This window comes from Uranotaenia lowii, chromosome 3, assembly GCF_029784155.1.
Source record: "Uranotaenia lowii strain MFRU-FL chromosome 3, ASM2978415v1, whole genome shotgun sequence".
NCBI classification, from domain to species: Eukaryota; Metazoa; Arthropoda; class Insecta; order Diptera; family Culicidae; genus Uranotaenia; species Uranotaenia lowii.
Window position 1 is genome coordinate 200,959,239 of NC_073693.1, and position 22,125 is coordinate 200,981,363.

Here is a 22,125-nt window from a genome sequence, read left to right on the forward strand (position 1 = left end):
TTCTCCAGTGTTAGGCCAACGGATTTCGCTCAGTCCCAGAATTTCAAGCTTAAGGCGGCTAGCCTCTCTAGCAAGTTGTTCCAGTTTGCCTTGTTGTTCCAATTCGGGTCCGTGTTTTCATGCTAAAAGTCGTCGCCAAAGTTCCAGGTCGGTCATTTCTTTCGGATTCCGTAACAATTTCAAGTCGGGAACAGGTTGTTAGCCTAAAGTCCCTATCCCGTGATGGGGCTGCCATCTTGGACTTAGCTGGCGGGAGCCGCATTTCATAAATTCAGCCGCTCGCTGCGAGACAGACGCTGTTTGAGCCGCCCCTGACCTGGAGAACAGACGCTCGGTTGTTGTTGCACGCCGCCCCTGACCTAGGGAACACACGCGTGCGGCCACCTTCTCAGTCTGCATACGACCAAAGCATCCACCGGGGTTGGGTATCGTATTTCTTTCAATTTTGCATTTAAAAAACCTGAACACCTCTCATTTTGAAGGTGTGTGTGTAGAATGCTGCTCCTATTTTGATTTTGGAATTCACTCTTCTGTTGTCAAAATGCCGTCTAAGGAAGAAAAGCAGCGTATCAAAATTTTGCTCGCGCATCGCGAAAATCCGAGCTACTCGCACGCAAAGCTGGCAAAATCGCTAAAAGTTGCCAAATCAACCGTTACAAATATAATTAAAATGTTTGGGGAACGTTTGTCGACAGCCAGGAAGTCTGGATCGGGGGGAAATCCGAAACCTTAAGCCGCTGAGACGACAAAGAGAGTTACCGGTAGCTTCAAGCGAAACCCTAACCTCTCTCTCCGAGATGCCGCAAATAAGCTGGGTGTATCGTCTACAACCGTGCATCGAGCCAAAAAACGAGCCGGACTATCGACTTACGAGAAGGTAGTGACTCCAAATCGCGATGATAAACAAAATACGACGGCCAAAGCGCGATCCCGGAGGCTGTACACGACGATGCTGACGAAGTTTGACTGCGTGGTAATGGACGACGAAACCTACGTCAAAGTCGACTACAAGCAGCTTCCGGGACAGGAGTTTTATACGGCAAAAGGAAGGGAGAGGGGGCTTGAAAAGCAGCATTTTCATAGCTTCCGGGACTTTCAACCAAGAAATTTACGCGAAACAGTGTTTGAATAAACTTCTGCTGTCTTTCCTGAAGAAACACGGTTGTTCCGTACTGTTTTGACCGGATTTGGCATCTTGCCATTACGGTAAATAGGCCATGGAGTGGTACGCCGCCAACAACGTGCAGGTGGTTCCCAAGGACAAGAACCCTCCCAACACGCCAGAGCTCCGCCCAATTGAGAAATACTGGGCTATTGTCAAGCGGAACCTAAAGAAGACCAAAAAAACTGCTAAGGACGAGCAGCGGTTCAAGGCAAACTGGCTTTCTGCGGCGAAGAAGGTGGACACTGATACTGATTAAACTTGAAAAAGAAATTTAATTTGACTTTTTAAATAAACGATTCCACCGATTTACACGCGTTTTCCCTTGACCAAATTTTGACCGTATCACCCTTTACATTTTTTTTTACCAAACCAAACCAAAATAATTACGAACTGCCTTAATTTTATGACAAACATGGAATTTCTGCTTTGAAACATCAATTTTTAAAATAAACAAAAATCAGATCCAAATCCCTGAGTTCATCCACTTATTCTGTTTCATCTTTTTCAGAGCCCAAGTGATCTCATGTCGTCGGACGTGTACAAGCTGAAGGATCGTCCACCTCGCTGCCCATCGGCTTCCGGTCGTTCGGAATCGCACTACGCAAGTATTTCGGGCAACAGTTCCAGCGGCAACTATGGAATCATCGGAATGAAATCCTCGCAGCGCAGTGGACTCAACAGCAGCAGCGAGATATCGTCCAGTGCATGTGCGACTCCTCCACAGAACCGGAGGCGACTGTTCAGTCCCAAGAACTTGCGCAGCCCGTTCGGATATCGACGCAGCAATACAGCCACCGATAACTCTACTCTGTCCGGTAAGTTCGAACTAATTTTTATGACTGTCTGCGCTACTTGGTGACCAATTAAGAGATCAGGCCGCCTAATTGCTCTTGATATTTTAATTTCCGCCCAGTAAAAATTCTTTGCCAGACTTTTTTTACGATGTTTGATCCCACCAGACCATAATCAGTTCAAAATTCGATGGGAAGACTTTGGCTTTGTCTGGGTTCTAACTCGTTTTCGTAAATGGGTTCACTCCAATCTGAACCCTATAATCAAGCGGGGATTTATGATAACATCTCGGTCCAAGGATCCATTTTCATCACCCGACTTTCGTGCGGGAAAATCCATCATCATTGACCAGAAACGCTCTCATACTTAAAAAAAATTATTCCATTTTCACTATCCCAAAATCTTAACAACCATGATGCCCCTCCATCCCCGGAAAAAATACAGGTTTAGCGTCCCTGCTGAACCCGGCCACCTATCACCGAGCGGCCACGGCAGGAACCAGCAATTTGCGAACATCGTCCGCGGCGTCACCAGCATCGGATTCATCGACCTGTAATGGCGCAACCATCATCAGCAAAAGACAACGGAACGCAGCTAATGATAGCCATAAATTTCATCGGCTGAGCTTAGGCAAAGCCTCGATGGTCTTTGGCAAGATCAAATCCCTCTGGACGGCCCAAACGTCGACGACCAGCGCCGGATTGAATCAATTAGCAGGCACGGGCTGTTCCTCTCTCTTTCTGTTTGTTCCGAGCTCTGATTTTGTTCTGTTTTTGTGTCGTATTATTATTGTTTGCAAATTTGCTCTTCTGAGTGTTGTGTGGATTATTCCGTTTTTAATTGATTTTAATTTAGACCTTAGTTGATTTAATGGCGTTACCACTAATATTGGCGACAACTTTTTTAATTTAATTTGCATTAACCAGACTGTTTGTTTTTACGAGTCTAGATTCAGAGTGACTTTTGTTCAGCTTGACAACGTTAATAACCTTTTTCTATTATTATGATTTATTTCTCATTAACACAAAATGATTGAAATAATGATATTTTATTAACAGCAACTTCGATTCATATAACATCACTTTGTTTAGTTATTTTTTTAAACTGCTTGCGAAAATACTCATTAAAAGTTTTTTAAGGAAATTCCGTTAAATATATATTAGGCGTTCTTAAGAAATATCGTTCAATTTTGATTTGTCCACACCCATAGAAGAGGTTGCAAAAATCCAATGCATATTTAGCAAATCTCTGTGCCGATAATGCATTGAATTGTGCACTGTGCCGAATACGGTATGTTTGAAAAACCGTAACTGGCATAAGGACTCGGCTCCCAACTAAAATGATGCATGACCACTACATTCAAGCGAAACAAGAAAAACATTTTATGGGATTTCGTTCCTATTGGATAATTCATCCCAGAGACAAGAAAATAAAACTATTAACCACAGCGCCCGTAGGGAGAATCGAACTCAAATCACCAACCATTTGGTCTTGCCAGACCGACATCTTAACCAGTGTACTATTTGAGCTTCATGCAGGAAGAGGGATATTTGTCATAGGCATTCTGCCACCGATCAATCACAAAAGAAACGCACGACAGTGGCTTCTCGGCGTTTGGCCTCCTTTCAAGGTATTCATTTGTCTTGCGATGGAAACGGCAAAGGGAACGGGAGTGAAGGAAACGGGAAACCCATTGAATGAGAATTGTGCTTTGCTTACTGTCTGCTATTACATACACACGCTACATATACACAGCTGCTAAAGCCGGGCAGCTTGGCCGGTGCTTGTTTGCCGGTGAATTGAAGGAATATATTCTTGTTGCTTTTGCTACATACACACGCACAGCTTAGCCGTGGTTGTTTGCCGGCGAATTGAATTGAAGGAATGTTTTTTGTTGCTTTTGCTACATTCACACGCACAGTGCTCGGTTCGCTGGCTGCCTGGTGTTGGCCGATATTTATTTCCATCCTTTTTCGTCTTGTGATGCGATAGGGAGGGACGTGAAAACGTTTTTATTTTGTTTCTTTCAGACATACGCAATTCGGTCGCTCTAGGAGGTTAGTGCCGGTGGATGCAAATCGAATCAGCACCGGTCGCGTTATCTTCTTGTACCAATGATGCTATGTAATTGATTACACGCCATTGGCACAGAGGCTGAATTTTGGGTGCATAGATGATCATCATTTCGGTTCAAAACCTTATGGCCGAACAGCTTTTTTGAAAAGTTTCAAAGATGTATTTAAGAAAGTAAAAGATTTCAATTTTTGAATAAATCAATGAAAAAGTATGGTTTATTTGAATTGTCTGAACCTTTGTATTATGTATCACTATGAAGCCTAAAATTCGTACATAGATGTCGGAACAGATGAAAAACTGAATTGGAAAAATAAGGAACATCTGATGAACGAAAAGCTTTACTGTTATTATTTACCGGAATATTTTGTTATTGACAAGTTGGAAAAAATTAAAGGATTTTTCCTGTTTTAAATTTGAATACAAGGTCTTTTTTCTGACTTTCCTCCAAATACGAAGTCGATTTGGACAGCAGTATTAGATTCAAATCCGATAACTTTCAATTGTTAACCTGTTAACCTTCTATAATTTTTAAATCATCTTTTAAATTTGTTATGTTAAAGGGACATAAATAAATATTATTATTATTATTATTTAAAATTTGTGTTTTGACCGAGTTAGCTTTAACTTGCTATAGATGATTTTTAAATAAATGACTATTTTCGATATTCACATATAAATCTAAATTTTGATCTTTCATATCCATGATTGGAAAAATCAGGTTTGAGGTTAAACAGAGTTATTCAGTTACATGAAGTAATCAAATTTAAAAACAAATTTTAAATTTAGAATTTTGATTAGACCTTGTTCATGATCGAAATGTTAAATACTCCAGAAACCGAAGGAATCTTATTCATTTTTCGTTCCTTGTTCAATCATATTTTAAACAGTGACTTTACGAGTATGTTGTCTTCAATCGAAATTACCCTAACTGCACAATTATCATTCATTTTGTCAGTACAACAAAAGCGCTGTAGCGCTTCTGATGGCATCTTGTCCCTTTCTTGGCCGGCAAAAGTCGATTGAATTTAATCCCGAACCAGTCAGTCGTGTTTACTTTTTTTTTTTGTTTTTTTTTTTTCCTTCGGTCCATCGAGAGCTGAAACTGCACTTGTAGCGAATGAGACTCAATGGAAAGTGGCGCAATTTGTGGCCCAGAAAAAGAAAAGGCTTAAACTTCCGGCCTAATGCCGGGCACCCTAGCGTGAGACAAATTTGCGTGTCACTCACCTTCTAATTCCGGCAGCAGCGCGGGTTTCTTGGTGATATTCGCGCTAACGGATCTCGCATGAGCGCGACACGTCCTCCGAGCCTTCCACTTTCCTCGTGCGCTGCCCTGGCTCTCTCCTCCTCTGCGTTGCTCGCCCAATCTCGCTTTTCGCTGGAGGCTTTCAGACAAATTTCATCTGCTCCTTCCAACGTTTGGCGTGCGAACATGCGTAATGTATGCGCGATGATTGAACCCGCACTAGGAATCTTCCGCACCGCGATGGTCGAATATCCAATGTTTCTGACCCGCACAAGCTCTCACTGTACTTTAAACCGGGCACCGTACCATTTGAGCAGGGTATGTGAACAACGAGGCAAAATCTTCCGATTTTTTATTGTTGTTGCTTCTCGACGACGAATTCGATTTAGGATGCTACTTGCTCGAGAAATCGGTGCTCTGCAATGGGGCCCCCTTATTCGGAAAATAAGATGGCGTGCACAAGGTGAAAAATTTTCCGATTCCCACAAAACGCGTTTCACTTTTTGCTCGTTTCTGCGACGGATCACGGGGTCACTCTCGTGGCTAAATTGAGCTTGTAGCACCGGGTTTTGGCAATCTATCGATAAGCTACGATTTTCTTCCACTTTCTCGGCCAAGTTGATGTTTAAAAATCGACGGAAAATTAACGCGGGTTAATTTCTTTCCGCACCAATGAATGTTGGATTCAGCCGCGCCACGTCGACACCTCTTCCACCGTCGAGATCAGAAAGAGAACGGAGAGCCTTTTTTCTGCCGCGTGGCCTCCTTTCCTTTTTGACGTTCTCTCTTCGGTTGTCATTCATACACGCTCAAACGCATTTCATTATTTTAGGGTGCTTAAGCCATATCATACTCAATTTTGATAAAGACGTTACACACTGTCTGCAAGAAAGTGCACTTCATTTCATCGATGAGTCAGCAGCATTGGAAGAATTCTTAACGATGGATTTTACTCATTTCCAACGAGCAACAGCAGCCAGCCAATAGCTCGATCGATCGGAAGATTTGATCTTCGATGCGTTTGCGAGCAAAACAGATGAATGTTTTACATGGAACATTCTGTATCATGGAAAAAAAATATTCCGAACTGTTGTAAAAATATTTTTTTTTGTATGGACTCCTACTTTGAAAATTAATCAAAAATTCTGTGTTTCGTATTTCGAGATTCTAAAATTGCCAAAATATGCCCAAAATTACTTCGGCTTTTCAAACTACTTTTCGAAATTCTTCTACTGTGAATGGAAAAATGTTGACGTTGATTCATTAGATAAAAGTATTGTTTTAACAATTTTTTAACATTTTTGTGGTCATGATCTTATGAATTATATCCTTAAGGCTATGATCATTTAGTATCCGGGCACTTTATTTCGGTGATAGCTACGTTAATTGAGCTCGGATATGCAAAACTTTAGTAGCGTTTTGTTGGTTATGAAAAGGACTATCTTGCCTATTTTTGATAGATTTTTAAGTTTACGTGTGTTTGAGATATTTTCGATGCAAAAAGACATGGTAAAATAAATTTTGCACAAATTTGCTCTTTTTACGCATTTTGCGCCTCGAAAATTTTTCATTGTTGACTTGAAAGCTCATGAACTGTTGATTTTTTCTGATTCTTTTTTCGGACCAAATGGTTAAGAAGTATAAGGAGTCACTCTAGGATCCACACAAAGTTCAACTCAACCATCGGAGTGCAACCCTTGATCTTAAATATGGAAAAAAGCCTATGGTTATTGGGGATAACTGAATGCAGACTCCTTAAATAATGCAAAAAATCCATATTTGGCAGGCAAAAAGTGTTGTCTGACTAGTAGACACCAAGTAAATAACTAATAATGATCAGTTTCAAAGATCGCAATCTGTGCATCCGGTTTTTACGCAATATGACAGATGCGTTCTGATGGATAAAAAGATTTATGTTAAAAACGGATTTAAAATATCAAATCTTTCGAGATGCCTACTCATGAAAAGGTTCCAACCAGATTCCAATTGCTTTTTTCAGGTGAGTTTGTGTAAAATATCATGATTTTGCAAAGGTTTTACTTCTGTGGTAAAAAAAATAAATCAATACATGACTGAAAAAAGTGTGCAAAGATAAAAAAGAGATTTTATGAAAAAGTTAGAGTATTTCTTAAAATCATTGATAAATATTTTTTTTTATATTTTTATATTAAATGTCATATTAACACCTTTATTTCCTTCATACAAAGTTTTTCGATCGAATGAATAGTTTTTAAAATACACTCGTTACAAACTGCCCGGATACTAAATGATCATAGCCTTATGTGCACCATATAGCTTCTAACTTCAGCTAACTTAGACACAAAGTTAATTTTTATTGAGGATTCGGTAGCTGATTTATTTAGTTATTCAGTATTCCTGGTAGTTGTTATGTCCAAGATTTTTATTCCGAAGCATGTTTTTTGAAAACAAATTTCTTAGACTTTGAAGAACGTAAAAATGGTCGTTTTCTAGACAGAGAATGATTTATTTGACACTTCAAAACTGCTCCGACTTAAGGCAGGAGGCGAGGGGCTCCCAGACAAAATTAACATAAAATTTTCAAGTTATGTTCATCAAATTACAAAAAAAAATTATATGTATTGGTAAACATTCGTAGACCAATTTTGATATATTTATTGTATTTGAAACTCCCTCCCTTTGTTGGAAGAGAGGTCCTATATAAAATCACAGATGAAATAAAACCAATATGAAATGTAACAGAACTCGAACAATTTGAAACTTTTTTGATCAAATTTGGCACACATTCAAGTTAAGATGTAATAAGTTGATAAAAAAAAGGTTCAAAGGCGTTTATTTACCTTTTTTTTTTAAAGGAGGGCTCGAATATGACGAACAACACGAAAATTCTTCACAAGATTTTCATTAAAAATAGATTTAAAACTTTTGATATGAAAAGATGATTTTTAAATTGGCACAAAGTTTTGTTAAAATACGATAGTTTAGTCTAATTTTTAAGCGGATTAAAAAAAAATACTTTCGGCTAATCGAAAACTAATTAACAGCTCGCCAAGAATTTGTTTCCATAAAAGGAGCCTCAAGTAGGGAAAGTGAAGTCGTTTTAGCTGAGGAAGAAAAACGTTTAAATTAAATTACGAAGATCCAGTATCGAATCTAGTTGAAAATAATCGCAAAGGTGTACAAAATTATGACGTGTGCTGCAGCAATCAAAAAATTTACAGGATGTGGGAAGAAATATTTTGGAAATTCCGGTTTCAGTAGGTTCCTATATTAAAACAGCATCAGCCCTTTGCTCCTGCCGACTTTAGATGTACGTTTCCAAATCAGCAAGTTATGCGTTCTGGCGACAATAATCTATTTGGTGAGATCCAAACTTTTTCTACGATTTTAGACTTTTGCATTGCATAATTTTCACTTATTAAACATAGAGCATATAAAGCGTTTGATAAGGAACTCGCTTAATTCTTCCTCTTTTTCCAAATTTTTTTGCGGTATTTACCACATGGTTGGCCTGGCCGTAGTAATACTATGCAATGCATATTTCAATGCAACAGAGATTACGTTGAAAACTAGAATGAAGGACACAAGTCTTTCATTTTTCAGGATGCTTACATGTTTTGGCTATGTTGGAAAAAGAAGAAGAAGAAGAAGAAAACTTTCGAAAGTATTTGGATATTTTTGAACAACCATTTCGGACATATTTTCAGTGTTTTTTGACCCAAATTTTTCGAATATACCTTCAGTTTACTTGAACAAAAATGTATCAACATATTTTCAGTATTTTGACTTAAAGTTCTCTATCATATTTTCAGTATTTTTGACCAAAATTTTTCGAACATATATTCAAGGGTTTTTACCAAAAATTTCTGAACATATTTTCAGTGTTTTTTTTTTTGAGAAAATTATAGCAAAAATATTGCTGACCAAAAACCACCGTACATATTTTCAATGTTTTGAAAAAAAAAAAAGAATCGGAACATAATTCGCTGTTTTTAATCAAAAATTCCTGAACGAACTTCCATTGATTTTGATAAATATATTCCGAACAAACTTCCTGTGTTTTTGATAAAAAAAAAAAAAAGTTCAATTATATTATCCGTGTTTTCAACCAAAAATTTTTGCCGAACATATTTTCCATATTATAGGCCGAAAACTTTTGAAACTTATTTGGTTTGTGTAGTCAAAATCATCTTCAGTTCTGGAGGAGTAGGCCTGGACTTCTTTCGAAAGCATGTGTTTTTTCTGCGCTGATTATAAATTTCGGGAAAATTATGTTTTTCAAGTGAAAATGAAAGTTATTGAACGATGCACAATTTTTAGAATAATCGGGAAAGGATAGTAATAGTTACGCTTGTCAATACTAACGGGAAAAGGTATAAGGTTGCGTTGTCAACTCCTCAGGAATTAAGGTTTCGTCAAATTTTTCTTAGTTTGTATGTTTCAATGCAAAAATAATTGAGAACGGTTCCGGAAATGAAAGTTCTTCCAAATGCATAGGAACTGCAGTAATGTGAAATTAGTGAATACAAGTTTTTCCTCCGATATGGTTGGGTTATAAAGGCTAATTAAAAGCCGAAAGGAGTAGTTCCGAAAATGCGGCTGTGAAGAAAAGTGAGCCAACCTGGCGTATGGATTACCGCCAAGAGCTGTCCCTGTTTTCATGTTAAAAATGTGATGAGATGTGAAGAGGATGGTGGTTTTTAAAAGGTGATGTTTATGAAAAGATTTCTGCAGAAAAAATAATATCAGTGGTTGTTTTTAAAAACAAGATAGCCATGTCATGCTGGTGTGAAAATTAATTTGTTTGGGTTTGGGCGATCGACATAGCAGTCTCGGCATGCTTCGACCAGAAAAATTCTTAGCACTGATTTCTGGGCCGTTTGAAAATTCGTACTATAAAGATCTTTTCATTAAAGAAATTCTAGTATCCTTTTCAAATGGTAGGAGGTAAGATATTAACAATGTGTAACTATTTTATTTATAGTATTCATATTTCAAAATAGCTTAACTCTATAAGGGGATTGGTGGAAGGGATTGGACAGGGCATCGAGCGATCCGAAAACTGATATACAATGGATTGTGGAATCAGCCAGCCGGAGTATCTCGGCAAATTTTGAATCTCCAGAAAGATACTTGGAAACTTTTTCGGAATTCTTTATTTGTTTCGAACAGTTGGAAGGGAGTGAGATGAGTCAAACTTGTCCCAAGCCAGTGGTAACGGACCCCTTGGTTGTGCTGCAATTATTGTTGATGAGTTAAGCATGAGCAATATCTGAATGTGCGATTGAGACTTCCCGTACCGACTCGGATCGAAAGACCTATCAGCCACTGGTGATTCAACTCCAGGTTGCAATATCTGGTGTCACTATGGGGTAAAGCCTGTAAAAGTCGCCTTAAGGAGTTACAGACCATACAGAATAGAGCGCTAAAGGTTGCCGTATTTGTACCCTTCCGAACTTCTATATAATATGGACAACTCAGTGCTTCCCATAAGAGGGTCCCAGGAATTTTAAACTCTGTTACATACCCACAAACTTCTAATAAGCAGGGATTTCCATCACAAATTGCGCTTCAAAAGGATGACGTCTCACCACTTGTCCAGAAATGCGAATCACTTTCGTCTGCTCAGGGCTAGAGCAGAATTTGGGAAGAATCTGCTTGTACAATTGTTGTCGCAAGCAAATCATCCATCGCTTCCTACGCTAGTATCTCCGTGCCACAAAAAGCTACGATCATTTGGTATCCGGGCACTTTATTTCGGTTATAGCTACGTTACTAGCGCTCGGATATGCAAAAAATTAGCAGCGTTTTGTGTTGGTTAGGAAAAGGAAAGGACTATCTTGCTTATTTTTTTCAGATTTTTTACGTGTGTTTGAGATTTTCACGATGCAATAAGACATGATATGAATAATTTTGCACAATCGCCTTGGAAATTCTTCATTGTCGATTTGAAAACTCACAAACTATTGATCTTTTCTGAATCATTATATTCTCGCTCCTCCACCCAGAATTTGACAGGCAAAAAGTTGAATTTACGTAACCGAAATAATTCATTTCGAAAGTTTATGATTCCAATGGATCAATGGTAGGTCATTTAAAATAAATCTGAAATATATTTTTATACTGGAAAGACAGACATAAATTTTGGATTGAAGAAGACATGAATTGTAAAACCTATTCCAAATCCAATAAAAAAGCATAACTATCAATTTCATATTGTAAACTAAACGTTCGAACTGAAACTCAGTTTGAATTTCAAATTGCTTGCAAATAAGCTAAAATCTTCAAATAGCTCTAACAAACAATGTTAAAATTAAATTCGAAAGAATGGTTTTAAATATTTTGTTAATTTTAATAACTTTGAACAGTTTTCAGAAAGTTTAGCAAAGCACACCGGGTCAGCTATGTGTATTAGTAGTATACAAACATTCTCAGTGAGAACAGAGACATTTGATTTTGCAAGATTGCATACTTTTACTTTGTTTCATTTTTCAATGTTGAACAATACAAACCAATAGATCGTGATTTGAGCTGCAATGTTAAACCATGATTTGCCGATTGGATCAATCTTTACATTTATTCGTAAGTTAACATCAAACATCATTGTCTATTCTGAATTCATTGTCTTTTTTGAATAATCGATTGAATCATCAGATGGTAAAATTCAAACCAGAAAATTATTCGCGGTTTGTATCTCTAATCTAGCTATTTTGAATCAGAACAAGATATTTTATGATCTAGTTTGAGATCGTTAAAATTTAGAGATCAGTAAGCTTCAAATTAAACATTTAAAATAATTGTTAAAAATAATTACAATCGATCTGACAATAAATATCAGTTTTAGTAAATGGCATGAAAACATCAATTCGTCACCCATCCTGAACTAAATTATATTAGGCTTATCACGATCAGTTCGATGACGGTGTTTTGAATGATCTTCAGATGACTATACACTGTATACAGCCATAAACTTCAAGAACATCTTGAGAGCAGTGCGATTCTCTTTCTTCTTAAAAGCACCAGAAATCGAAAGCAGCTTGGATCGAAAATGGTAGAATCTAACTCGCTTTCATGTTAGGTACCTACTTACACCAATATTGCAATTTTCAGTCTGGATGTTTTTCGTTCGTTCGTTGGATTTTAAAGCCCGTGGGAATAAATCTGCAGTATCCATCTCACAACCATGTTCACGACTCGCCTCGGAAGGAAGTGGAAAAGCACTTCGAAGCTCGAAAACATTAATTACACAACAATGCGCGCGCTTTACCTTTTATTTCGAGAACGAAACATTTATCAGTCGGTAAGAATTAAAGGTACAGATTGATGAACATTCTTCAGCAGCTTGCGTTCCTCGCCATGATTTAGGGTTTTGAGAGGTTTTTTGTGTCCATGAATATGAAAGGCGTGCGTCCATTGCTCTTATTTTAATTATTTTGTTCAAAATCATCACACACAGTACATTTGTAATTCATGTTTTGTTGTAGAGTTTGAAGAATAATTCCTTTGTTTGAATAAAAAAAATCGTCAACGAATTGATTGATCGACAGAAAAAACAGTATTCAGGAGACATGAGTCAGAGATTCAAGCAGAAGAGTAGAGCCACAGCAGCTATGTTACTCACGCAATCAAGTTTTCCGTAGAACAACTATGCAGAGCTTATTCAGCCCTGAGTAAGCTTATAAGACGCGATATATGGTCCCGCCAGGCTAGTGCATCAGCTTGACTTTTCCAAGAATCAAATCTGACAATAACTTTCGAGCTTAGAAGTTTGTCGAGTCAATCGTAATACATAACTGTGTAACTCTTATGAGTGGACCATTGAGAGACTCCCCATTGGCTCATTGGGAGACTACCCATAAATATAGCGACCATCATACTCCATGCGCAAAATCAAGTATACCTATAAATCTTGGATTTTTAGTTTTTTAAAGTTACATGATTACCTATATTTTAAGCCTGCAAATTTTTATAATTGTGTTATGAATACTAGCGAATGAATGATTTTTTAAATCTTTTTCAAACTTTTGACGATGTTGTTGCATGCATGAATCTAATTTTTTAATGGCAAACAAAATTGTTAAACCAATTTTTTCGTATCTTTTCGCAGACGACGAAGGTGGGAACGTTAAACCGATGCTCCTGAATGGAAAGTCCAAATCGTCCCAAGATGAGTTGCAGGTTCGGCTGGGATTCTTCCTGGAGAACAACCCGCGCCGGAATCTGCGAGCTCCAAACCAGTCTTGTAGCTCGCTAACGTCCACCAACACCAGCCCGGTATCGACGCTGACGGGCTCGTCGGAAGCAGACGTATGTCGGACGCTCCAACTGCAGGAACCCAACCACTACAACACGGGCTGTGATTCCATCGGTTCCATGATGTCGGTTTCCATCTCGGAGCAGAGCAACGCTTCATCCAGTCCCATGAGCAGGCGACATTCGGTTACAAGTGAGTTATTAATGCGAGGTTACACTACCTCAATATTGAAAGAGTTTGAACACTTTTCAGTAAAAACATATACATCTTCCTCTCTAGATTCCCAAGGTGGCGCTAACGCCGATGACCTGGCCCTTTTCAAGACACGTAAAACTACGGTACGGCGATCTGCTCGATCGGGTCATATCAAAGGTCCCATTGATCCGAAGATACGCTTCGCGCAGTACCGGCAGCAGCAGCAGTTAACTTTGAAGCCATTGTTCTTTGAGGTGCCCACTCAAGAGCCGGATCCACTTTTTGTAGGTCGACATTGGTTGGTGCGCGAGTTATCAAACGCCATACAATCCACGGATTCTCCAGGTGTTTTGTTAAGCGGCAACTTGGGAACCGGAAAGACGGCTCTATTACTCCAGCTGGTTGAGTACTCTTGCTTCGGACGCCGCAAGGAAATGCCGATTCAGGAAAACGACGGCATCTACTGTCAAATCAATGTTGCTCATGATCGTTTGCGGAGCCTTGCCTCGCATGTTGTGGGTTACCATTTCTGCCAAGCAGATAACAATTCCACCTGCCTTATACCAGATTTCATACACTCGTTAGCTGCGCAACTTTGTCAAGCACCTCAACTAACAGCATATAGAGAATTTCTGTTAGGGGAGCAAGCTCTTCAAAATGTTTTGAGCGTGAAAGAGTGTATAGCTGACCCAGAACGAGCCATGATCATGGGTATCTTAGAACCACTTTCTGCGCTCAGACGGGTTGGCAAAATTTCGCCAAAAAATTGTATCATACTTATCGATGGCCTTTGTGAGGCAGAGTATCACAGACCTGACCATGGTGACACGATAGCTTCATTTCTTCAGAAAATGACCGAACACTTTCCGTCTTGGTTGAAGGTGATTGCAACGATTCGATCCCAGATGTTAGAATTTACCAAAGGACTAGCATATACGAAAATAACCCTCGACAATTGGGGCAGTAACGAAGCACTGCAGAAGGACGTCCTCGAATATATCACATTCCGCATCAATCAAAGTTCAAGCATACAACACAACATTGCTGGAGGCAAAGAAATCATTAATACAAGCCTGCATTTTAAATTTGCCCAACACTTACTAACTCTCACTAAAGGTTCCTTCCTTTACGCCAAGCTCACGCTAGATCTGATCGAACGGGGTAGTTTGGTTATTAAATCCAGCAGTTTCAAAGTGCTTCCGGTATCATTGGCGCAGATATTTTTGCTCAACTTCAATCTGAGGTTCCCAACAACTACGGCATATGACAAAATCTCGAGCATTCTTTGCGTGTGTCTTGCGGCTCTCTATCCACTGACCCTAACAGAAATTTTCTACTCGGTGAATGCGCTCATTGTGGAAGGTGAAGGTGGCGAACAAATTGATTGGGACGAATTCCTCTGTCGCTTCAAAACCCTCACAGGTTTTCTCATAAAACGAATAGACAACACGTACATGTTTTTCCATCCATCCTTTAGGGAATGGTTGATCAGAAGAGACGACAATGAAAGCTCGAAATTTCTATGCGATCTCAGAAATGGACATGCTGGAATAGCACTGCGCTTGTCACGATTGCAAGCCCCTCTGGATGCAGAGCAGGCTCTAGAGCTGGGTCATCATATCTTGAAAGCTCACTTGTATCGATCAGCACCGCACAACCAATCTCCTAGAGATCTCCAAGCCTTCTGGGTATCTTCGGTAACAAACTGTGTGTCTTCTGCACTATGCACCTTGCGAAATGTCTACAGTCCAAACATTAAGGTTTCACGATTACTGCTGTTGGCAGGAGCTTCACCAGATCACATTACTGGATTTTTAGGTAACGCTACAGTGCTTTGTATAGCGGCACATGAAGGAATCGTACCCATGGTTAGTCTGCTACTGGAATTCGGAGCACATGTTGAGAAGACCAACAGCCAGGGCTGCACTCCTTTAGTTTTGGCTTCTGCTAAAGGCCACTGCGACGTAGTTCGTCAACTTGTAGCAGCTGGAAGTGCACTTGGACAAACTGATACATCTCAAAGATGCGCTTTGGTACACGCTGCTATCACAGGAAAATTGAAAGTGGTAAAATACCTTGTTGCATGTGACTGGAACATAAGACCTGACAGCAGTGATGTTTCCCTGGAACATGCTGCTCAACAAGCACTGATAGCAGCGGCCGGACAAGGTAATACCGAAATCGTCGAAGATTTTCTCGACATGGGAGAAGTGCAGGTCAATCGGCTGGACATTATAACCGGAGAAACGGCATTGACCACTGCTTGCGCGAACGGACACACTGAAACAGTCACAATTTTACTGAGTCGAGGAGCTGCTAGCGATGTAAGAAACAGGAAAGATCAATCACCGTTGCTGATTTCCGTAAAAGAAGGTCACTGGGCTATTGTTGAACGATTGCTTCAAAGTCAAACCGATGTGGAACAAACCGATAGCAATGGTAAAACAGCACTTATGGTCTCCGCAGAAGAGGGACACGTTGGTATCATAGAACTACTTTTAAACAGAGGTAAGCTTCGATCTTGATTAATAATTATCAAATAATCGATTGAATAATATGTATTTTAGGAGCTTCGTTAGATACACAGGACAAAGATGGTCTGACTGCGCTAAGCTGGGCTTGTTTGCGTGGTAAACAGCAGGCTGCCAAGTGTTTACTAGAACGTAACGCTAACAAACAGCACGCCGATAATACCGGTCGAACGCCGCTAGATCTGGCAGCATATCAGGGATCTGCTGCGCTAGTACAAATGCTTCTCGATCATGGCGCTCAAATCGAGCACGTCGATGTCAATGGGATGCGCCCATTGGACCGGGCCATTGCCTGCCGCAACGTTCAGGTGGTACAGGTTTTCCTAAAACGAGGAGCGAAACTGGGGCCAGCTACTTGGGCTATGGCCAATGGGAAATCAGAAATAATGTAAGTTTTAGAAATGGATTTTCACTTTAAGTCTGAATTTTAAATACTACATTTTTGCAGGCTCATACTTCTAAACAAGCTCCTTGAAGATGGCAACACGCTGTATAGGAAAAACCGACTACAGGAAGCTTCCCACCGATACCAGTATGCGTTGAAGAAAATTCCATCCAGTTCGGCAGGATCCAATGGTACCAATCCCTACGGGAACAGCTCAGAAACACTAGCTCAGTTACCGCTCCAGGACACCAACAACAACTCAGCCAACAGTGCCACATTCCAGCAGCTGAAGTTTAACTTCTTGCTCAATTTGTCTCGTTGCAAAAGGAAAATGAACGTAAGTTAGGCCCTTTTACCTAGTTTCATCCGGATTTAGTTTCTCAAATTCTTATTTGTGCCTTTACAGGACGTCTCCGAAGCAGTAGATTTGGCGGGTCAAGCCATCGATATTAAGCCCAATGCCTACGATGGATACTACGCTCGCGCAAAAGCCCTTATGGAGTACGGCAATTTTGGCGAAGCCCTGAAGGATGCTGGTACAGCACTAACGAAATCACAGGCTACATCTATCGAAATCCGAGACACGCTTACAAGGCTCCACAGCGATCTACAGAAGCGACACATGCAGGCCCTAGCAGATGCCAGTTGCGCCATGTTGGGAGTGGACGGTAGCACACGATCCAGTTCAGTTCACAGCAATCGTTCGATTGCTGAGTCCATGGATATCATCACCGACTTGTAATACTTCGATCGGAATAGCAAAATCTAATGATCAATGGTTGATGACTATTGATGAGACTTTACAAAAAAAAAACTCTAAGAAAAAAGACTAATGTAACAATCATTCGCAATGCAATAATCACCTTAGAATTATAGATTCCTTCATATGAAAACTTATTCAATATACTTAAATCAATTTAACCTTTTTGTCTTAAAATATAACTAAGCACTGAAAGTGCACTAAACTTTTAAACTAAACTGTAACGGATAATTCCTTGTTTGTAAAAATAGAAGTGCAGCACGATTATATATATTTAACGTAAAAACGAACTATGAAATCAAAATTACAACATGAATAACTTACTTATAAAAAAAAACATAATATATTTATTTTTGAGCCAATGTTAACTGAACGCATTTCTTCAAATTGACGTAAAATAGTCCATCAGGAGCCATACATTTGATGGATACTTGTACATAGTTCAGTGGAATGATGGGTTTTCGTTATTTGTATTGCAAAATTCTACACAAAAGCACTCCACCTAAAGCACTTAAAAACATATTTATCAACATCATTTTGCTAGTTTGCTGAATAGAAGAAAATCAGACACTTTTAGGGTAGACTTAAATTATTGATTTTAGCCTAGAGAAAAGTTATTTTGTATTGCATTCTTCGACCCCAGTAATGATTGAAATAAATGACCGAAACTAGATACTTCCGTTTATAATTAAGCCCAAATCCCTGGAAGCAGCCCAAATACTGTGGTATAGTATAATTGAAGTAAGAATTTAAAATAAATTTATATAACTTCATCAGAAAATATAAGGGATGCATAGTTAACAGGATTTCATCCCGTGGCCGTTCATCTTTGTTAATTATTAATCTCGTGTACACAGCAAATTTTATTTTTGCTGGAAACCAGCAAAATTTTGCTGGTTTTTGTCCCGCTGACTTTCCAGCAAAATTTCCAGCAATTTAAATTGCTGGAAAAAACAGCAAACGTTAATGCTACTTTCCAGCAATTCAAATTGCTGTAAAATCAGCAATCCAGATTGGTGGAAACCAGCTTTTTCTTTCAAAACAACCGGCCGTATTTAGTATCAAATTTGTAATTCAATTCAAAATTAAATTGAGAATATTGGCTGTGCTTATAATTAGCAATAAAAACAATTATTTTCTCCCATTTTTCAATAAAGGGATTTAATTATTTCGGGAAACACCATTTTTTACAATTTTCTATAATTGGCTCTAGGGTGGCAGCTTTGTGCCAAAGTGTTGATCATCAGCCACCTGTAAACAAAAATTTGGATTAGTATCTTTCATGGAATATCTACCTGTCCAATAAAAACTCACCCTTGACTTAATGCCTGATTGCTAGAATATAGAGGAAAATAAAAATAATTATATTAATCCGACCAAAATTCGTAAAATAGAGGCTCACCTTGCTCCAGCGTACGAAAACAAACAGACTCCAATTCGACAACTCAAGTGCTGATTTTCCAGCAAACTAGATCAATTGCTGGGAAGTCCAGCAATTTGGAAAACCGATAACTGTTTTTTCAGCAAAAATGACAAGACTACAACCGAATGCTGAAAAATCCAGCAATTGGAAAACCGATTGCTGGTTTCCAGCAAAATTTTGCATTGCTGAACGTTTCCAGCAATTTTTTTTGCTGGAAATTGAGGCACAAATTTACTGTGTACACACAAAACATTCGAGGCTCCACTTAGCAAAAATTAGCTGTTACTTTCCGTTAGCAAAATTTTTTTTTTACTCTCGAGTTAGCACTTTCCCAAATTGTCATGACTTTTGCTCAATTTGAGTAAAAAAACCCATTGCTACTGAATTTAGTATTTACAGTAGCATGGACTCAAACTATCAGGTGCTTTTAGTCTGAGCTCGAACCACGGTCGTTTTTGTTTTGTTTTCTTTTCTGGACTCCAATGCATTTCATTTTACCGGTCGCGATTTTGGAGGGGAAAATATTGTTATTTGTGTTTTTTGAAGGTTCAAATTGTGTCCGGGCCCGATAAGTTACGACTCCCAACGGTTCTGGCGACTTTTAAAAGTTTTATAGATGTAGCCACCAGGATTCCGCTTCAGAAAAGTTTTAGGAAAAGCTTTAGCGAGTTTTCATGTAAGTTTTTAGTGCATTAGTAGTAGATGAACATTTTACTATTAACTGTTTGTTTTTCTTTAGAAAAGTATCAGCAAAAGGAACTGCACCAGGGAATATTATAATGGACTGGAAGTGGCTTCCAGTATCCCTCCTGCGCAAATGTCATCGAGTGCAGGCGCATTCTTGCAGGCGTAAAACACAGAGCTGCCCGAATGAGGAAGGATTTTCTCGGTAAGTGTATTCTAGTTGAAAGAATGTAAAGTAAAAGTTCTGAAAAATGTCTGAAAATTAGACATGTACATATTTTTCTTTCAAACGAATTTTGAAATATTGAAATAAATAAAAAAAAATATTTCAAACTTCCAGGCTTGATAGCTGTTACCCTTGTAAGTTGGCTCAATGTCATCCTTATCCAGATCGGCAGCAGGGATCCGGATTGAACATTTTAGCCCCTTGGTTGAACCTTGCCAAATGAAGTTCAATGACAGGAGATTTTTTTTTTCAAATTGCACGATGATGAGCTGCTTGACCTGGCAAACTAACTGTTGGAACATTGTCCCACCCGTGGGGGGCCAAAATATGTGCATTCATTGAGGATCATGGTTTAGCTTCCTAGTTATGAAGTGAAAACTGAATATTTCCTGACTTCGAAAAGTATGGTTTTTTTTTTACAAATTTCTTATTTTTTTCATATACTTTTAGAGAAATAAGTCCGTATAATATTTATTACATATGTATATAAAATTGAAAGGAACTTGATTATTTTGTTTTTCAGATTTTGGCGATGCTGATATTTCCAAGATCATATAGTGATGATCAAAATGATACTGAAAGGCTTGGAAGCGCGATGTTGGAGGAAGTTGAACAACTTGCAAAGTTGGACTTAATGGTAATTAACTATTTCAACACATGATTATGTTTAATAATCTGATTGAACTTCATTTTATTTTTTTCCAGGAATTCATCTGTCATCAACCGGCTAGCTTGACAATTCTTATAACACTCTTACAAGATGATGGGCGGCAATAAAACTTCCAAAAAAAAAAGATTTTATTCGCGACTGATATCCAAAATAAAACAGGAAATTGATAAGAACCAATCCTCAATTTTTTTTCATTAGAAATAGAAAACCCATAAATTTAATATAATGAATCTTTAATGTTACTCAAATTCTAGCAAACGTGAGAAAAATAAATTTTGCTAAAATTTAAGCAAACAAAGGGTTTTGTTTGCTTGAAAATTAGTAAACATTCAGTCAGGACACATTTTGCTATTTTGCTAAAATTTTAATAAAAAAAAATTGCTAAATGGATTGCTAAGTTTTTAGCTGGTCAAATTTGAGCAAAATTTTGCTAATTTTCGGCCTCAGAAATTTTGTGTGTAGGCATTGAAATCTTTCCATATGCGTTTCGACACCACAGAGTAATCAAAACAGAACACTAGACACCAGAGTGCGCATCGATCGCAAATCCACTTAATATAATTTTCTTGATTTCACACATTTTTTCCGGATTGTATACAGTTTGGCATAATGGTCATTTGACATAATAGTTGTTTGGCATAAAATAAAAGGTAATGCTTTTACTTTTATGAAGGATTAATCACCGTAATTTATATTTGTAGATTTAATTTATCGGCCTAGCGGGGAAAAGTGATGTCCTTTTTAGTAGGAACATCTAAAGATTTTGAATTTTTTTATATAGGGGCCGTTCAGATACCACTTGGACAGAAAAATGAGAATTTTGACCCCCTCCTCCCCCTCCGTGGACAAGCGTGGACATTTTGCAAACCCCTACCCCCCTCTCCGGATGTCCACGTGGACAAATTCGAAAAAGTTTTTATTTTAAATACCTATAATTTGACAGTTAGAAAACATCACTTTTTGCCTTTTTGTTATAGAAATGGCTGATTTTGTAAAACCGAATAAGAATTTCCTGATATAAAAAAAATAAAAAAATTTAAAATTCTTAATAATCATATTTATCACTTGCTTTCAAGTAGCTATACAATTGTTTAAACTTAAACTGGAAAGGTATGCCATTTTAAGATTTTGATTTAAACATCATAATATTTATACACCTTTAGAAAATACTAGCTGACCCGGTAAACTTCGTTTTACCTTCTAAAGTATAAATCGTAATAAATGTTTAATTTCATCTACACGTCCTTAACTGCATTGTGCTCGCCAATAGATTCTTATGGAAATCGTAACAAATAAAGTTTAATTTGTATTAGGACCCCCTATCATCAAAAGTGAGATCCTTGAAACTATTATACAAACCATCTCTGACCCAAAAAACCCTCGGATACCAAATTTCACTTCATTCCGACCGACCATTCATACGTGATGTTATCACAAAGAAAACGCCTCCATTTTTATATATAAGATGTGAAGAGATAATTTTGTATGGGGACCCCCCTTTCATAAAAAGTGAGATTCTTGAAAGTATTATACAAACCATCTCTGACCCAAAAAACCCTCGGATACCAAATTTCACTTCATTCCGACCGACCATTCATACGTGATGTTATTACAAGGAAAACGCCTCCATTTGTATATATAAGATGTGAAGAGATAATTTTGTATGGGGACCCCCCTTTCATAAAAAGTGAGATTCTTGAAAGTATTATACAAACCATCTCTGACCCAAAAAACCCTCG

At 38.4% G+C, this 22,125-nt stretch overlaps 1 protein-coding gene and 2 long non-coding RNA genes across 6 annotated transcripts in view; 2 read left to right on the plus strand and 1 right to left on the minus strand.

Moving 5' to 3' along the window:
- Nucleotides 1-18,056, plus strand: part of LOC129757648 (protein TANC2) — a 392,643-nt gene extending 374,587 nt beyond the window's left edge. For 3 of the 4 annotated variants that reach the window (XM_055754920.1, XM_055754924.1, XM_055754922.1), the window contains 7 exons: nucleotides 1,674-1,980; nucleotides 2,402-2,674; nucleotides 13,366-13,704; nucleotides 13,792-16,215; nucleotides 16,275-16,626; nucleotides 16,687-16,960; nucleotides 17,030-18,056. In XM_055754920.1, coding sequence (XP_055610895.1) covers nucleotides 1,674-1,980; nucleotides 2,402-2,674; nucleotides 13,366-13,704; nucleotides 13,792-16,215; nucleotides 16,275-16,626; nucleotides 16,687-16,960; nucleotides 17,030-17,365 — 4,305 coding nt within the window. In that variant the 3' untranslated portion in view covers nucleotides 17,366-18,056. The remainder of the gene's footprint in view (nucleotides 1-1,673; nucleotides 1,981-2,401; nucleotides 2,675-13,365; nucleotides 13,705-13,791; nucleotides 16,216-16,274; nucleotides 16,627-16,686; nucleotides 16,961-17,029) is intronic. The other variant, XM_055754921.1, reaches the window with a different exon arrangement.
- A 481-nt stretch (nucleotides 18,057-18,537) lies between these two features.
- LOC129750979 (uncharacterized) lies at nucleotides 18,538-19,086 on the minus strand. The gene is made up of 3 exons (XR_008738545.1): nucleotides 18,786-19,086; nucleotides 18,698-18,718; nucleotides 18,538-18,634 (listed from the first exon to the last, which is right to left on the minus strand). It is a non-coding gene; the product is annotated as an uncharacterized LOC129750979 (long non-coding RNA).
- A 215-nt stretch (nucleotides 19,087-19,301) lies between these two features.
- Nucleotides 19,302-20,525, plus strand: LOC129758690 (uncharacterized). Its single transcript, XR_008740047.1, has 5 exons — nucleotides 19,302-19,482; nucleotides 19,546-19,695; nucleotides 19,831-20,118; nucleotides 20,240-20,353; nucleotides 20,422-20,525. It is a non-coding gene; the product is annotated as an uncharacterized LOC129758690 (long non-coding RNA).
- Nucleotides 20,526-22,125: the final 1,600 nt, after the last annotated feature.